Raw genomic sequence first — 16,945 nt, 5'->3', positions numbered from 1 at the left:
ACCTCAAGGCATAAGTGTGCTCTTCAAAGTTCTGCCTGCAGGGGACTGTCACTTCTGCTACTCTCTCCAGACTGCCCCTGACTGTGTAGCGGTCCGCGCTGAGCTCACCCGGGCAGATGGTGCAGAGCCATCTGTAAACCAGGCTCATGTTTTTTTCCTTCTCAGTCATAGGCATAGGTGATTCTCTGTGAGGTTGAAGCAGGACTCAGAGGCTAAAGAGAGCGTGAAAGACTTAAATGGTATTAGTGTGGCTGGCGTAGGAGAGGATCCAAAGGCGGGGGTAAGGCTAAGGAGGTAACTATACCTGCTACCTCCCCAGCCCATGGGGAAGGTTTTTGCAGGCTGCCAGGAGCCCTGGGGGCAGAGTCTAATGAACATCTGGGGTTCATGAAAAGTCTCCAGGCTCTGCCTCCCACCTTCTTGCTGTGGTTTAGGGTCTTGGCTTCTCTCTATCTCCTCACTCCTGGATCCTGCTCCTGACCAGCTGAGAGGGACTTCCCAGTCATGTGGTCAACTATCCGCTCTGACATTGCTCCTGGATATTACTCCTCAAATCAGCCATAGCTTCCTCTCTCTTTCCTGGGTGCTCACCTACCCAAGCTCCCCCTCATCTGACAGAAAGCATTACATAGAATCCCTCAAACTTGGCAAGTTCTATTTCAAACCTTGGGGGGAAAATGGGCATTATTTGGTTTCTGTATGGCATGATGGGGAAAACCATTTCCTGGTAATTTATTTATGATTTCCATCTCTGAATCACATACCATTCTCAAACCCGTCTTTCTGTATTACAGTATTTATTTATTTATTTGACAGAGACAGAGATCACAGGTAGGCAGAGAGGCAGGTAGAGAGGGGGTGGGGAAGCAGGCTCCCCGCTGAGCAGAGAGCCCGATGCAGGGCTTGATCCCAGGACCCTGAGATCATGACCTGAACTGAAGGCAGAGGCTTAACCCACTGAGCCACCCAGATGCTCCTGCATGACAGTATTTTTTTTTAACTTTTTTTTTTTTAAGATTTTATTAATTTATTTGTCAGAGAGAGAGAGAGAGAGAGAGCGAGCGAGCACAGGCAGGCAGAGGCAGAGGGAGAAGCAGGCTCCCTGCGGAGCAAGGAGCCCGATGTGGGACTCGATCCCAGGACGCTGGGATCATGACCTGAGCCGAAGGCAGCCGCTTAACCAACTGAGCCACCCAGGCGTCCCCTGCATGACAGTATTTAAAGTGAAGGAGCGCAAGATAGAAACTTCTTTAGGTGGGGGCGCCTGGGTGGCTCAGTGGGTTAAAGCCTCTGCCTTCGGCTCAGGTCATGATCTCAGAGTCCTGGGATTGAGCCCCACATCGGGCTCTCTGCTCAGCGGGGAGCCTGCTTCCCCCTTTTTCTCTCTGCCTGCCTCTCTGCCTACTTGTGATCTCTCTCTCTCTGTCAAATAAATAAATAAAATGTTTAAAAAAAAAAAAAAGAAACTTCTTTAGGTGAACACTTCAAGTCTCCTCTTTACCACGGCTCCCTCATCTTTGTCCATAGTTTTGACCTCCTTTCTGAGAATTGCTCTTATCTTTTCAGTGACCTGTTAGACATTCTTCGTGGATGTTCTGAACCCTCAGACTTCCTTCAGCCTTATGATGTTCAACCTCTTCTCCCTAACTTGCCTCTTTCTTTACCCTCTTGCTGGTGTGAGTGGTTCCATATCACACCGTGCCCTGACTTCAGTAAGCCCCTTTCCTCCTATCTATACCCAGCCATCCATTCAGCAGACCCTTGTGGGGAACATCTGTTGCCCTGCAAGCTGTCTAATTTTGCCTTTCTTCTCAAAAAGCCACCTAAACCAGTATTTCCCGAAGTATATTCTTTTCTCAACATGTGGAAACCATCCTTTCTTTCCCATTTACAATGTCAACATTCTAATTGAGTCATTCAAAACATAGCCCTTGAGTACCTACTATGTGCCAATAATTGTTTTAGGTGCTAGAGATATGGAGATGTGTAAGAATAACTTGTCTCCACTCTCAAGGAGCTTATAGTCTAGTAGGAAAAGCATAGGAATAGACAGGTACTGTCAAAGCAGAGTAAAAAGTGTTATGACAGGGAGCATATATAAGACACCATAAGAGGAAGAAAGGAGAAGGTACTTACCCAAACTTTGGATACTTCCTGGAGGAAATGATATTGAGGTTGAGATCTGAGGGCTGAATCCTGGAGGCAAAAGAAGGTACACTGTTCAGAGAACTGAAAGAAGTTCCTTTTAACTTGAGTGAAAAATTCAAGAAAGTATTGGTGTGGGGGAAAGCTTTTATAGAGACAATTAGGGTTTCATTCATGCAAGGACTTGAAAGCCAATTTAAGGAATTTGGGCCTCATCTTAAAAACAATTAAGGAACTGTTGAAGACTTTGGAAAGGAGAATTATCAAATTTAGATCTAAGAAGATTGTTCTGAATGGAATATGGAGGACAGATTAGTAAGGGGTCAGAGGTTTAGAGACCAAGCTAAAGGCTGTAGTTCTATTTTATAGGAGATGTTGGTGGTCTGAAGTAAGTAAATGACAGAAAGGATGGAGAGAAGAAGATAGGTTCAACAGGGTGGAAGTGACAGAACTTGGTGATTGGTTGCTGATGAGGAATGCAGAGTTTCCCCAGGGAAAATGTCTTGTCTAGAGTTAAAAGAGAATGTCTAGGGATGCCTGGGCAGCTCAATTGGTTAAGCGACTGCCTTCGGCTCAGGTCATGATCCTGGAGTCCTGGGATCAAGTCCCGCATCAGGCTCCCTGCTTGGCAGGGAGTCTGCTTCTCCCTCTAACCCTCTCCCCTCTCATTTTCTGTCACTCTCTCTCTCTCTCTCTCAAGTAAATAAATAAAATCTTTTAGAGAGAGAGAGAGAGAGAGAATGTCTAGAACAAAGCCTTTTGGAGGAATTGATGAACCTCAGAGGTAGCCAGAAAATCAAGAGGGAAGCCAGAGCAGTTGTGGTGTTGGGGGAGCTTTTCAGGAAGTGATAGTTTCATGTCCATCTGAAAGTCAAACAAATCAAAAAAAATTTTTTAAATGAAAAAGTGTCCATCATTCTCCCTTGGCCTGATCATCACAGGGCTTCATCTCCTGACCCATGAGATCATGACCTGAACTAAAACCAGGAGTTGGTTGCTTAACCTGCTGAGCCACTCAGGCTCTTCATCATTATCCTTTGTTTTTAATTGAAGATATTAGAGCATGGTTTGAATACTAAAAAGAAAAAGACAGTAGAGTAGGAATTCAGGCTTCTGGCAGTGTATCTGGAAACCAGTTTGGAATTCCTGAGTCATGGGCCCCAGCATCCCATGAAAGTTACAGTTGGAAAGACCTTCTTTGCCCCCTGCCAAGGAGCCGGTTCTGCTGCAGGTAATCTTGGCAGCATATGGTCTCTCAGACAGCTGTTACTTTTGATGGATTAAAAAAAGGTGGCTCCCAAGGGAAAGTCTTGTTTTTTCTGAATGAAGAAGACCTCTGAGTAAATCTGTTGAGACCCATGTTTTAGAGTTACAAAGACAATGGGCATTCACCAGAACTGCCTTTACTTTTGAAAGATATTTTTGCTGGGAATGGAAATCCAGGTTGACATGTTTTTTTCTTTCGACACTTTAGATATGTTATTCTGTTTTCTTCTGGTATTCGTCATTTCTGATGAAAAGTCATCTATTGTCATTCCCCTATATGCAATATGTTTTTTCCTCCCTCTCTCTCAAGATTTTCTTTCTTTTTCAGCAATTTTACTGTGATATGCCTTGGTGTGGTTTTCTTGTATTTATCTTCTTTGGGATTTGCTGAACTCCCTGGTCCTGTGGATTTGCTATTTTTGATCAGTTCTGGAAATTTTCAGTCATTATTTGTTCAAAAATTTTTTCTGTCCCATTCTGTTTTTACTCTCCTGTGAAATTCCTATTCCATATATGTTAGACTGCTCGATGCTATTCCATGGGTATTGAGCCTCTCCACTTTTTTCTAGTCTAGATTTCTGTCTTATTGACTTTATTGTCTTAAAGTTCATAGATTTTTTTATTTTTTGCATCCAGTCTGCTCTTAATTCCATTCAATAACTTAAAAAAATTAAAATATTGTGTTTTTTGATTCTAGGATACCATTTGTTCTTTTTAAAGAGTTTCCTTCTTGGGTGCCTAGGAGGCTCAGTTGGTTAAGTGTCTGTCTTTGGCTCAGGTCATGATCCCAGGGTCCTGGATCAGGCTTCCTGCTCAGCAGGGAGTCTGCTTCTCCCTCTACCCTCCCCCCCACCCCACTCACGATCCCTCTCTCTCTCTCCCAAATAAATTTTAAAAATCTTTTAAAAAAAGTTTCCTTTCTCTTGAAATCTACCATTTCTTCACTCTATATGTCTATCTTTTCCTGTAGATTCTTTAACATATTTATACCTTTTCAAGAAAAATAATATTGAATCTGCCCCTGTGTTCTTAGGGTAAGTGTCTTGTTAAGTGGTGACAAAAGAAAATTTAGCTTTTATAACAAAAACTTTGTTATTAAGTTATTATATATCTGTATATCTTTTTTTGGTGAAGTGTCTGTTCAGATCTTTTACCCAGTTTTTAATTGGGTTGTTTGTTTTTATTATAGAGTTTAAGAGATCTTTGTATATTTCAGGTATTATTTATTTATCAGATATATGTATTGAAAATAGTTTCTTCTGTTCTGTGGCTTGACTTTTCATTCTCTTACCAGTGTCTTGCAGAGTAGAAGTTTTTAATTTTAATGAAGTCCGATTTATCAATTTTTTTCTTACATGGGGTCATGCTGTTGCTATTGTATTAAAAAACTTATTCCCAAGCCCAAGGTCACCTAGATTTTCTTCTATGTTATCTTCTAGAAGTTTTATAGTTTTGTATCTTCTTTTAGGTCTATGATCCATTTTGAGTTAATTTTTATGAAGGGTGTAAAACCAGTGTCTAGATTCGTTCATTCATTTATTCACTCATTTTCTTACTCATTTACTGATTTATTTATTAAATGTGATGTCCAGTTGTTCTAGCACCATTTGTTGAAAAAACTATTCTTTCTCCATTGACTTGCCTGTGCTCCTTTGTCAAAGATCAGTTACCTATAATTATGGGGTCTATTTCTGGGATCTCTATTCTATTTGTCTTTTTTTTCAAGATTTATTTATTCATTTATAAGAGAGAGAGAGAGAAAGTGGAGGAAGGGGCAAAGGGAGAGGGAGAGAGAGACTCTCAAGCAGACTTCCCACTGAGTACAGGGCCTGATGTGGGGCTTAATCTCACAACCTGAGATCATGACCTGAGACAAAATCAAGAGCCAGACACTTAACTGATTGAGCCATCCAGGCACCTCCTTCTATTTGTCTATTCTAAGATCTATTTATGTATTCCTTCAGCAATAACACTGTCTTGATTATTGTAGCTTTATATTAAGTCTTGAAGGCAGATAGCATCTAGCTACAACTTTATTCTTGTTCAGTATTGTACTGGCTATTCTTGGTCTTTCACCCTTCCACATAAACTTTAGAGTCAGTTTGTTGGGATCCACAAAAGAATTTTCTGGCATTTGATGTGGATTGCATTGAGTCTATAGATTAATTTCAGAAGAAAGAACTGACGTGTTGATAATATTGAGTCTTTCTATCCATGAACATGGAATATCTCTCCATTTGTTTAGAACTTCTTTGATTTCCTTTATCAAAGTTTATAGTTTTCCTCACATAGAACTTTTACATATTTTGTTAGATATATTCCTCAGTAATTTTTTTTTGCTGCTAATGTAAATGGTATTTTAACTCCAAGTTCCAGATGTCCAGATAGGTAGGAAATCAGTTGACTTTTTTAAGACTTTATTTTTAAGAAATTTGTACACCCAGTGTGGGGCTCAAACTCACAACCCTGAAGTCAAGAGTCAGATGCTCTATTGACTGAGCCAGCCCGGTGCCCCTGACTTTTATATAAAGGTTATGTTACATTCTTGTAAGGAATGTTGAGTTTTGTTCCAGTAGGTAGTTAAATTCTGTAGATCATCTTGACCTTGTGGCAGTTAAATTTTATGATTACTGGGGCAGGAGTATTTCAGTTTTGTCCTTAGTCTTAGAGCTGATCTCTTAGACCTGGGATGTAATTTTTATTACTAAGGTATGGTCTTTTAGATGTTTAAGTGAAGATTCCCAGATGTTTACCAAGCTCCTCCACTTGGTAAGACTAAACTCTAAATTCTGTTTCTACTACAGTGAGAAGAATACTAGTCTTCTCAGTTTTTTCCAGCTTTCCAACTTTTTTTTCCTCAGCCAACCTTGGAGTATTACCTGCTTCTGTGCAACTCAGGGGCCAGGCAAATACTTAAGAGGAATTTATATGTGGATTTTGGGGCCTTCCCCTTTATAGCTTCCTTCTCTGGGATTTTTCCCTCTTAATTTCCAGCTTCTCTAGCAATCTCAAACTTCATTCTCTAGTTCTGCAGGCAAAAAGACTATGTGTTTCTTTTTGAGTTCTGTCTGCCCCTGATTTGCAGGCTTGGGATTGTTCCCAGGCACATCAACGTGGATCTATCCTGCTGTGGTTTCCTTCCAGTTTCTACCAACTTTTTTTTTTTAATTTAGTTTTATTTTTTCAGCGTTCCAAGATTCATTGTTTATGCACCACAACCAGTGCTCCATGCAATACATGCCCTCCATAATACCTACCACCAGGCTCACCCAATCACCCACCCCTCCCCTCAGTTTGTTTCTCAGAGTCCACAGTCTCTCATGGTTTGTCTCCCCCTCCAATTTCCCCCAACTCCCTTCTCCTCTCCATCTCCCAATGTCCTCCGTGTTATTCCTTATGCTCCACAAGTAAGTGAAACCATATGATAATTGACTCTCTCTGCTTGACTAATTTCACTCAGCATAATCTCCTCCAGTCCCATCCATGTTGATACAAATGTTGGGTATTCATGCTTTCTGATTGAGGTATAATATTCCATTGCATATATGGACCATATCTTCTTTATCCATTTGTCTGTTGAAGGGCATCTTGTTTCTTTCCACAGTTTGGCTACTATGGCCATTGCTGCTATGAACATTGGGGTACAGATGACCCTTCCTTTCACTACGTCTGTATCTTTGGGGTAAATACCCAGTAGTGCAATTGCAGGGTCATAGGGTAGCTCTATTTTTAATTTCTTGGGGAATCTCCACACTGTTTTCCAAAGTGGCTGCACCAACTTGCATTCCCACCAACAGTGTGAGAGGGTCCCCCTTTCTCCACATTTTTTCCAACACTTGTTGTTTACTGTCTTGTTGGTTTTGGCCCTTCTACTTGATGTAAGGTGGTATCTCAATGTGGGTTTGATTTGAATCTCCCTGATGGCTAATCATGATGAACATTTTTTCACACATCTGTTAGCCATTTGTATGTCTTCTTTGGAGAAGTGTCTGTTCATGTCAGATCTGCCCATTTTTTGATGTGATTATCTGTTTTTTGAGTGTTTAGTTTGAGGAGTTCTTTACAGATCTTGGATATCAGCCCTTTGTCTGTAGTGTCATTTGTGAATATCTTCTCCCATTCCATGGGTTGCCTCTTTTTTGTTGACTGTTTCCTTTGCTGTGCAGAAGCTTGTGATCTTGATGAAGTCCCAAAAGTTCTTTTTTTGTTTGTTTCCTTTGCCTTTGGAGACATGTCTTGAAAGAAGTTGCTGTAGCCAATGTTGAAGAGGTTACTGTGTATGTTCTCCTTTAGGATTTTGATAGATTCCTGCCTCATGTTGAGGTCTTTTATCCGTTTTGAGTTTATCTTTGTATATGGTATAAGAGAATGGTCAAGTTTCATTCTTCTATACATAGCTGTCCAATTTTCCCAGTGCCATTTATTGAAGTAACTTTTTTCCACTGCATATTTTTCCTGCTTTGTTGAAGATTACTTGACCATAGAGCGGCATTTTTCTTTCTTTCTTTTTTTTTTTTTTTAGTATTTTATTTATTTATTTGACAGACCGAGATCACAAGTAAGCAGAGAGGCAGGCAGAGAGAGAGGAGGAAGCAGGCTCCCCGCAGAGCAGAGAGCCCAACGCGGGGCTCCATCCCAGGACCCTGGGACCATGACCTGAGCCGAAGGCAGAGGCTTTAACCCACTGAGCCACCCAGGCGCCCCTAGAGCGGCATTTTTCAAAGTGCTGGAACAAACGATCCTAAAATTTGTATGGAACCAGAAGAGACCCCAAATTGCTAAGGTTGTTGAAAAAGAAAAACAAAACGGGGGCATCACATTGTCTGATTTCAAGCTTTATTACAAAGCTGTGATCACCAAGATAGGATGGTACTGGCACAAAAACAGACACATAGACCAGTGGAACAGAGTAGAGAGCCCAGATATGGACCCGCAACTCTACCAACTTTTGATAGCTTTCTAGTGGCTTTAAGGAGTTGTTTTTAAATATTTTGTTAAGAGTTTGTTATCATTGTTAGCAGGAGGGTTAGTAAAATGCCTTATTCCACCATCACCAGACACTACATGGAGCAGGCTAAGAAATTTGGACTTTATTCTGCAGGCTGGAAGATTTTAAATCAGGGAGTAGTCTGATAAGTTCTTGGTTTGGGAAGACTAGCACAGGGGTGGTTTATAGGATGAGTTGGTGTGGGGGAAGCCAGGAGACAAAGGAAGTAGGTAGAAGACTTGCAGTGGTTTGGGAGACAGGGGTCCAAGGCCTCTACTGGAAGAGAGAGGCAGTTGAAATGCATAAGGTTGGCCACATGGGAGAGATTAAAAAGAAAAAAAAAAAAAGATCTAGTTTCCGTGAGGGGATGTGAGACTTTTCCACAGGAAAACATTCCTAAGAGACCACATTCCAGAAAGTCTGGCCTGACTAAAGGTCATTCCAAAGTATATCTCTGTTAAGACTTGGAGAGTTTACTAATATGGTGTTAGTCTTGGTAAAATGACCTAACTGAATCCTGAGTCCCTCCTGGTCTGCTGGTCTCCTTGGATCACGTGAAGCCTAGATTGTCACCAGGATCTACTTTGACCTTGAGCCTGGGTTATTTGTGGAAGTAGCCTGTTCGCCTCCAGCCCCAAAGTCTGGAGTGGAACTGGAAACCAAGCTGTGGAAGGACAGGGAGAAGGGGTTACAAATGCAGGATATACTGCCTGGGCATGCCTCAGCATCCACTGTCTGAGCCTCTTGTCCTTGATGCAGCCAGCCATTTATCCTTGACCTTATCTACTAGCTTTTTTGTTTTCTCTTTCAACAGGTCAAATGGATGATGTACTGGATTATATTTGCACTTTTTACCACAGCAGAGACATTCACCGACATCTTCCTTTGTTGGTAAGTACTCCAGGACATGGGACTTTTCAAGGGAAGATGTTGCCCAGTATCAGTGGAGAGGTGGGAAATTTCTAGAAGCGGTCTCAGTCTTACTGGGATAGTTTTAATAAATTAAATCTATAAAGTTGCTCTTCAAGTAAATATTTGTTCAATGACCTTATAAGAGCAGGTATTATTCTTATAATATAATGATATAATGGTAGACAAAATAAATAAAGTTCCCCAACTAATGTAGTTGGTAAGGAAGCATTTATATATCAAAACAAAACAAAACAAAACAAAAAAAACACCAAAGGGAAGAAACAGTACACACAAGTTTCCCTTTGACTAATAAAACTAGGTTTCTCTCAAGCACCATTCACTCTCACTGTAACTACTGTTCACCATTGTATATACTTTTAACATATTTATGTATGTACATATATACACACATATGTACTTTTTTTTTCTTTTTCTTATGATTTTATTTATTTATTTGACAGGGAGAGATCACAAGTAGGCAGAGAGAGAGAGGAGGAAGCAGGCTCCCTGCTGAGCAGAGAGCCTGATACAGGGCTCAATCCCAGGACCCTGGGATCATGACCTGAGCCAAAGGCAGAGGCTTTAACCCACTGAGCCACCCAGGCGCCCCCCTTTTTTTCTTTTTTAAACAGTGGATTGATAATATATATAACAGTTCTCACTTTGTTTATTAAATTTATTTTTTAAATACTTTCATATAAACATAAGTAGATCTCCCTATTTTTTTTAAAGATTTTATTTATTTATTTGACAGAGAGAGATCACAAGTAGGCAGAGAGGCAGGCAGAGAGAGAGAGGGCGAAGCAGGCTCCCCACTGAGCAGAGAGCCCGATGCGGGACTCAATCCCAGGACCCTGGGATCATGACCTGAGCCGAAGGCAGAGGCTTTAACCCACTGAGCCACCCAGCACCCTAGATCTCCTTATTTTTTATGTGGCTGCATGGAATTTCATGGTGTAGACAGACCATAATTTAATCAATCCCCTTTCAATGGAAAATTTTTTTCCTTATAAACAATGCCACTGTTATAGCAATGGAGCAAGTAAAAATTATAAGCTAGGTCCATGCATTGATATATTGCATGGTTGTTTTTTTTTTTTTTAGATTTTGTTTATTTATTTGACAGCAGAGATCACAAGTAGGCAGAGAGGCAGGCAGAGAGAGAGGAGGAAGCAGGCTCCCTGCTAAGCAGAGAGCCTGATGCGGGGCTCAATCCCAGGACCCTGGGATCATGACCCGAGCCAAAGGCAGAGGCTTTAACCCACTCAGCCACCCAGGCACCCCAATATATTGCATGTGAATATGATTGAGGTGAACGAGGCTGTAGATAATGTGTAGCATCTTATTTCTCCTTAATGGGCCTAACTTTCTCTGTACACATGTGAATGTATACTAAATGTATAGTACTAAAAGTGGTTCAGAAATACCCATTCATTAACCAGAGTTATTTCTACAACTTGGAATCATGGGGTTGGTTTTGTATTAGGCTGTGTTGTATGAATGTTTCACCATGATCAATTATCATCAGAAAGAATAATAAAAATATTTCCATTTTGGAGAAACTCCTTACCCAAAGACCTTCAGTATGAACTTACCCTCTGGGATGTCATAGGCCAAGAATGAGACCCGAATACCACTTCTGTGAATCTTGTTTTGGATCAATGGTCTTAAAGACCTTAGTGTATAGTCTTCCCCCCAAAGGAGGCTGGCTTTCATCCCCACTGGGAGACATAGATGTCTCAGCCATTATGTAGGGAAGAAATGTGGATTACCTAATGTATAATGTTGGTGCCATGTGCCCCAATAAACCACAGACTCAGGATGGGGCTGAGTCTCCAGGAATCTCCAGGAGTGGAGAAGGAGCTCTGCTGAGCCATCCTTTGTCTTCCCCAGGCTGCAGGGTCTGGTACCACGAGTAAGGCCCCATATTGGGTAGAGCTTCATTGGGGAGGTTCCTGTACCCCATGGGGAGATGAAGGAAACAGGTCAGGCCCAGTGAGGACTGTGTCGTCAGTAAACATCATGGCCAGCTCCTTACGTCCTCTGGTCTTCCTTCTGAACAATGTCCTGTGTGCGGTGCTGGGTGGCTTCCTGCTGTCCTCCTGTCCCTCCTCATAAATATCGTAGGGGACTAGTGTTAGCCTTATGAGCTCTTTCCAGGGGTATTGGTTTTTCTGTCTCACTGCTCTTGGCCAAGTGGAAATCTGGTCTAGCGATGGGTGTGCTGTCCCTGGTAATTGGAGTATATTTTTACTCATGGCCCTGGGACTTTAGAGTTTCATACTTAATAAATGCTTATCAGCTATCTCTGGAATTGATTTGATTTTGATTTGGGGGGAGTGTATGAGCTTTCCGTTGCTGCCGTAACAAATTGTCACAGGTTTAGGAGCTTTAAAACCACAGAAATTAAGTATTTCAGTTTCTGTGCATCAGAAGTCCAGGTAGAATCCACTGAGTCCTCTGCTCAGGAACCCACGAAGCCAAAGTCAGGGTGTGGGCCAGCCCCGGCTCTTCTCTGGAGACTCTGGGGGAGATGCCACTTCAGGCTTATTTGGAGAGTAGGCAGAATTCAGTTTCTTGTGGCTCTAAGACTGAGGTCCCCATTTCCTTGATAAGCGCCTCCCACTTCAGCTTCAAGCCCGCGGTGCCTGTCAGAGCCTTCTCAAGCCTCAAATCTCTGCCTTCTGCTGCCGGCCAGAGAAAGAGCTCGACTTCTGCTTTTAAGGGATCATGTTATTAGATTAGACCTACCCCCCAATCATCCAATATAATTTCCCTATTTTAAAGCCAGCTGGCTGATAATCTCAATTACGTCTTCAGGATCCCTTTTGCCATGGGAAGGGAACGTATTTGTGGGGGTAACATGAGGATGAGAAGGTCGTGGGACCAAAATTCTGCCCACCGCTGGAGGGCCTCTGATACCTGGAGTTTGGGTGCCTGTGTGCAGGTACAGGTGGACTCCCCCTCTTCCTGACCCGTGTGGAGGACTCAGCTGGCCCGGCTTAGCAAGAGCTGCCCAGCGGTTTATGTATGGGAAGTGAGGGTCTTGTCCGTCTTCTGCAAGGAAGAGGTTGGGAACCTTCACTGCCTGCTTTAGCCCACAGTCTGGTCCTGCCCTCAGTCGGCTTTCTCTTTCTCTGCAAACCCGAAGTCATTACAGGTCACAGCTGTCTTTGGGCAGAATCTTCCCACTCCCTCCTGCCTCTTGCTCAGGGAGTGGCACAGAACAGGCTGATCAGACAGACAGAGCCCTATTTCCCCTCTTGCAGGGACATGGACACCAGCTTGGCAGCTCTGCAGTCTCTGTAATGAGAGAGAGAGAGAGATTGAGAGATTGAGAGAGTGAAGTTTCTGTTCTTCCTGGAAGCATCTTCTGGCTTCCTGGGAAGCATCTTTAACACTGGTTCGCTTCCAGGATTGGAGATGGCCCCTCCCCTTTATCTTCCTCCCCTCCTCCCTCCTCACTCATCCCCACTGCCCTCTTTCTACCACTCCCCTAGGGCAGTTTTCTCTTCATAGTTAACTTCTTTTAAACTTTCTATTGATGTAAACAGCAGTCATATATGGTCACAGGAGACAGAGGATGGCGGCTTGTCTCACAATATCCATAGGCGATTTCGTCTAGTTTTTTAACATTTAAAAAATACTGTATCACATGGCGAAATGAAATTGAAACCGTACACTAAAAAGTGAGGCCCTCCTCATCAGGCCTTCATTCTCTCTCCCCAGGGATGTGACTGTTAAAAGTTACTTGTGTGTTCTTCCAGAAATTTTCTGTACACATTAATTGCATGTGTTTTGGCAATTTCATCACGTGTCCAAGCCTCTGAGGGAACAGTTACTCCTCAGGAGTGTGAAGGTATATCATCGGAAGGGTGGGAGCCTTCACCTCCCCCGTGCACTCCAGGGGTGTGCACCTGTATCTGGGGAGGCGAATATATCCAGCAGTCAGGACAGTTCAGGGACTTATCATCAAGGAATGAGCATGGTCGTTCTCCGCCTCTTGGGTGAGGCTGGGACGGCAGTAGGTCAGGTGAAGGTAACTTGGTTGGTGGTACTTGCATTGGTAGAGCCAAGCGAACCCAAGGCCTCTGGGTAACAGGGTCTGAGTGGCTCAACTGGGAGACCCTTATGATACCTCACAAGGGCCTGGTCCTGGGGTAATGATTCCAGGGACAGCTCGAGATCATCCCCCAAAGTATACTGTTAGGGGTGTGTGTGTGTGTGTGTGTGTGTGTGTGTGTGTGTTCTTAATGGGGGAAGTGTGGTGTGGGAAAGGGATTATCGAATATTACCATGTGTCTTTGGGGGCTGCTAAAGGAGTCACATATACCCACGTGATTGTCTATCTTAGGTGTCTGAAGTCTACTACTGATAATGCTTTTGCTTTTGGAAAAGGGACTAAAAGTCTGGGATGTGAAGAAGACTCTTTGTTGTATACTCTTTTGGATATTTGAATTTTTTAAAACTATATGCATATATTACCTGTTACAAAAACATCTTTCACATAGCCAACGAAAGCAGTGCCGTGTGATAGATCCCTTGGGACTGTGTATCTTGTACTGATGCCTGAGCTTGCTAGATTCATTTGCCTTCCCCTTGGGGCTGGTAAATAGTTGTTTTCGAGACAAAATTTCCTTCATTAATAATCAATGGAGGGTTCCAGTGTGGGAGAATCATGCCTCTGTTCCCTCAGCCTCTTGTCTGATGGCTGTGAAACATTCAGCAGTCTTAACATGACAACGTCCTGGAGTTGCAGAGGGAATATTCGGCAAGAGCCTGCCAGAGGCCAAAGGCAGCGGACCAGGGACCTCGATGAGGAAAGCAGAGTGGCTGGAGCTGCTGATTTGGGAGTCTGTGTGAGAGTTGAAGGCTCTGAACTGACTTGCCAGAAATCACTCTTTATTTTCAGCTGTGCTATGGGGGGCGAGAGCGTGAGTGGGAGGAATTTACTTCTCTGATTCTTCAGACGAGCGCAGGTGTCCTTTTCCCTCGGGATCATGTTCTAAGGGTACCCGGGATTTGTTTTAATCAGGTCTGGTAAGACACACAGATTCAGGAATGACTGTCATGAAGGGAGCAGGTTGTTAAACTCACAGGTCCCTAGAAACAGGAGGCACAGCACGCGTGAGGTCAGTCAAGAGGTAGAGGTAGGAAGTGTGGGCAAGAATCTTTATGGTGGTTTCCATGGAAGGAACAGACAAGGCAGAGTAAACATGTTTAGGACCAACTAGTCTGAATAATTTCTACGGGCTCTGGGGTATTGGGGCTGTCCCTTGTTGGCTGGTACCTGGCCCCGGAGTGATTAGAGCAGCTGGAGAGTGGCCCAGAGTGTGAGAGCTCCTAAAGGAGGTGGTTGGGATATGGGTTCTGGATTGGTTGGTTTACATTTGAAAGGCTTGTTTGTGGGCGTGTTGTTTCCTATCTCTCAGAATTGGCTAACCCAGGGAGGGGCAGTCTCTTCAGAATCAGAAAGGCCCCAAGATGCCAAAGCATTAGAATAAAGAAAATAAAAAGACATGGTATTAGTACACAGCAGAACAGCCAAGTATTGTTGCACAGGTTGTACATAGCACAAGATATCTGGCCAAGGTGGCAGGCGGGGCTGAAATTCAAATGAAGCCCTGTTCACTAGCCATGCTCGCAGGACTGCCTCCAGTTGAAGGGGCTGGCATACAAAGGCACCACATGGTCTGGCAGAGGCCCATTTTGACACTTGTCTCTGGTTGCTGTTCTGTGTCATTTGCAGTTCTTTGATCAGTCTCTGTTTTTCTGCCTGGACCATCAGTTCCAAAGATACAAGACACTCTTACCTGTTTCCCACTAGACTGAAAGCCCCAAGAGAGCAGGGATCAGTCTTTTTTACTCACCATTGTGTCCTCAGTGCTCAGCACAAGCTAACACTTTTTGGAGCAGGTAAGTGTTCATGTGATGAATGAATGAATAGTACACAGGACTTCTGACTCCAGGACTGTAGGTTACCTGCGCTCTGAACTCTTGGCATGAATCTGTTCACCTGCCGTAGGATATATTAGGGTGAGTAGCATCCTTTTTGCTGGCAAGAGTTTGGCTCCTGTCCCTGCCTCTTTTAGGACCAAAAAGACAGCCAAGAAGGGGAGGCTTTGATTCTGTCTGGAGATTCTTGGTTAGCTCCTCCCTGTCCTAAATCCTCCAGGGGATTTAGGCCTTCTTGGCCACCAGTAAAGAGTCAGTGGCTGGGTGTAGGGCTCAGAGGGCCATGGCCATCTGACCCCGCAGGCTGTGGCTGGAGCTCCGGCTCCCACCTCAACAAGTGGAACCCTGCAGGAAGCCCCAGCAGTTGCCAAGCATGGCTGCAGGGTGGTTGCTGGAGAGAACCTGGGTCCCTGGCTTGCTTTGACAAAAAGAGAAAACAAGAACCTGCTTTGAAAAGAAGCCTTGGGTGAAGGGAGGAGGGACCCGGGGCAGGGGCAGCGGGTGCTGGCTGGCTCAGTTGGTGGAGTGTGCAAGTCTGGATCTCAGGGTTGTGAGTTTGAGCCCCATGTTGGGTGTAAAGATAACTTAAAAAAATAAAATCTTAGGGCACCTGATGGCTCATTCGGTTAAGTTTCTGCCTTTGGCTCTGGTCACGATCCTGGAGTCCCAAGATCGAGTTCCGCACTGGGCTCCCTTCTCAGTGGGGAGTCTGCTTCTCCCTTTAACCCTCCCCCCTCTTGTGGTCTCTTTCTCTCTTTCATTTTCTCTCTCTCAAATAAATAAAATCTTTTAAAAAAATAAAAATAATAATAAAAAATAAAATCTTAGAAAAAGGAAGAAAAAAAAGAAGGCTTTGGGCTTTTGCTCTGTGTTTGCAAGTGCGCACACCCTTCACCGGCGGTGGCAGGAGGGATCTGGAGGCCTGCAGAAGAGGCGTCTGTGCAGCTGGGTCTCGGGGCTGTGTTGCTGAGAACGGAACAGAACGTGTATTTTCTCATCTCTCTCCAGGTTTCCATTCTATTATGAACTAAAAATAGCCTTTGTAGCCTGGCTGCTGTCTCCCTACACAAAAGGCTCCAGCCTCCTATACAGGAAGTTTGTACATCCCACGCTGTCTTCAAAAGAAAAGGTAATTTATGCTGCTCAGGCTTTCACTCCTTCCGGCAAGTAAAAAATTTAAAAAGCGATCAGTAAAAAGGACAAAGTGTTTTATTGTAGGAGACCCTCGATTGTCTCTTATTTCTCTCCAACAATTTGTTCCTTCTAATCTTTTTTTTAACGTATTTTTCTGACATGTTAAGAAATCGTGGTGAGATCCTCAAAAAGATGTTACGTATCATTACTGGTTGAAAAGCATTTCCATAAATTGAAACAAAAAACAACAAAAGATTCACTCATAATTCAACTCCCCAAGCTGAATTTCCTTCCTTTCATCATGCTCAGCTCCCGTACTTTTGTAGATATGATTTTTATATAGACTATTGAAAAATACTTTTAAAACGTACCCTAGGAATGGAACCATGATGAGATTAAATGACTTGAACTAGTGCCCAGATAGCTACGGACAGACACTGGAAGATAAGAAATTTTTTGTGCATTGTTTGCTTTATTGTTCCATGATAAATACATGCCTACCAATGGAATCCCTGCTATTTTGGTAATTATCAGTTGGTAAGGACT

The 16,945-nt window shown here is 43.3% G+C and overlaps 1 protein-coding gene across 10 annotated transcripts in view; it reads left to right on the top strand.

Moving 5' to 3' along the window:
• Positions 1-16,945, top strand: part of REEP1 (receptor accessory protein 1) — a gene marked incomplete at its 3' end in the record, with an annotated part of 104,948 nt that overhangs the window by 55,462 nt on the left and 32,541 nt on the right. For 9 of the 10 annotated variants that reach the window (XM_080813316.1, XM_080813312.1, XM_080813315.1 and 6 more), the window contains exons 3-4: positions 9,213-9,289; positions 16,274-16,394. In XM_080813316.1, coding sequence (XP_080669442.1) covers positions 9,213-9,289; positions 16,274-16,394 — 198 coding nt within the window. The remainder of the gene's footprint in view (positions 1-9,212; positions 9,290-16,273; positions 16,395-16,945) is intronic. The other variant, XM_080813308.1, reaches the window with a different exon arrangement.

Source organism: Martes martes (genome assembly GCF_963455335.1).
Source record: "Martes martes genome assembly, chromosome: 9".
In the NCBI taxonomy this organism is placed as follows: domain Eukaryota; kingdom Metazoa; phylum Chordata; class Mammalia; order Carnivora; family Mustelidae; genus Martes; species Martes martes.
This window is presented reverse-complemented; position numbering and strand designations above follow the sequence as displayed.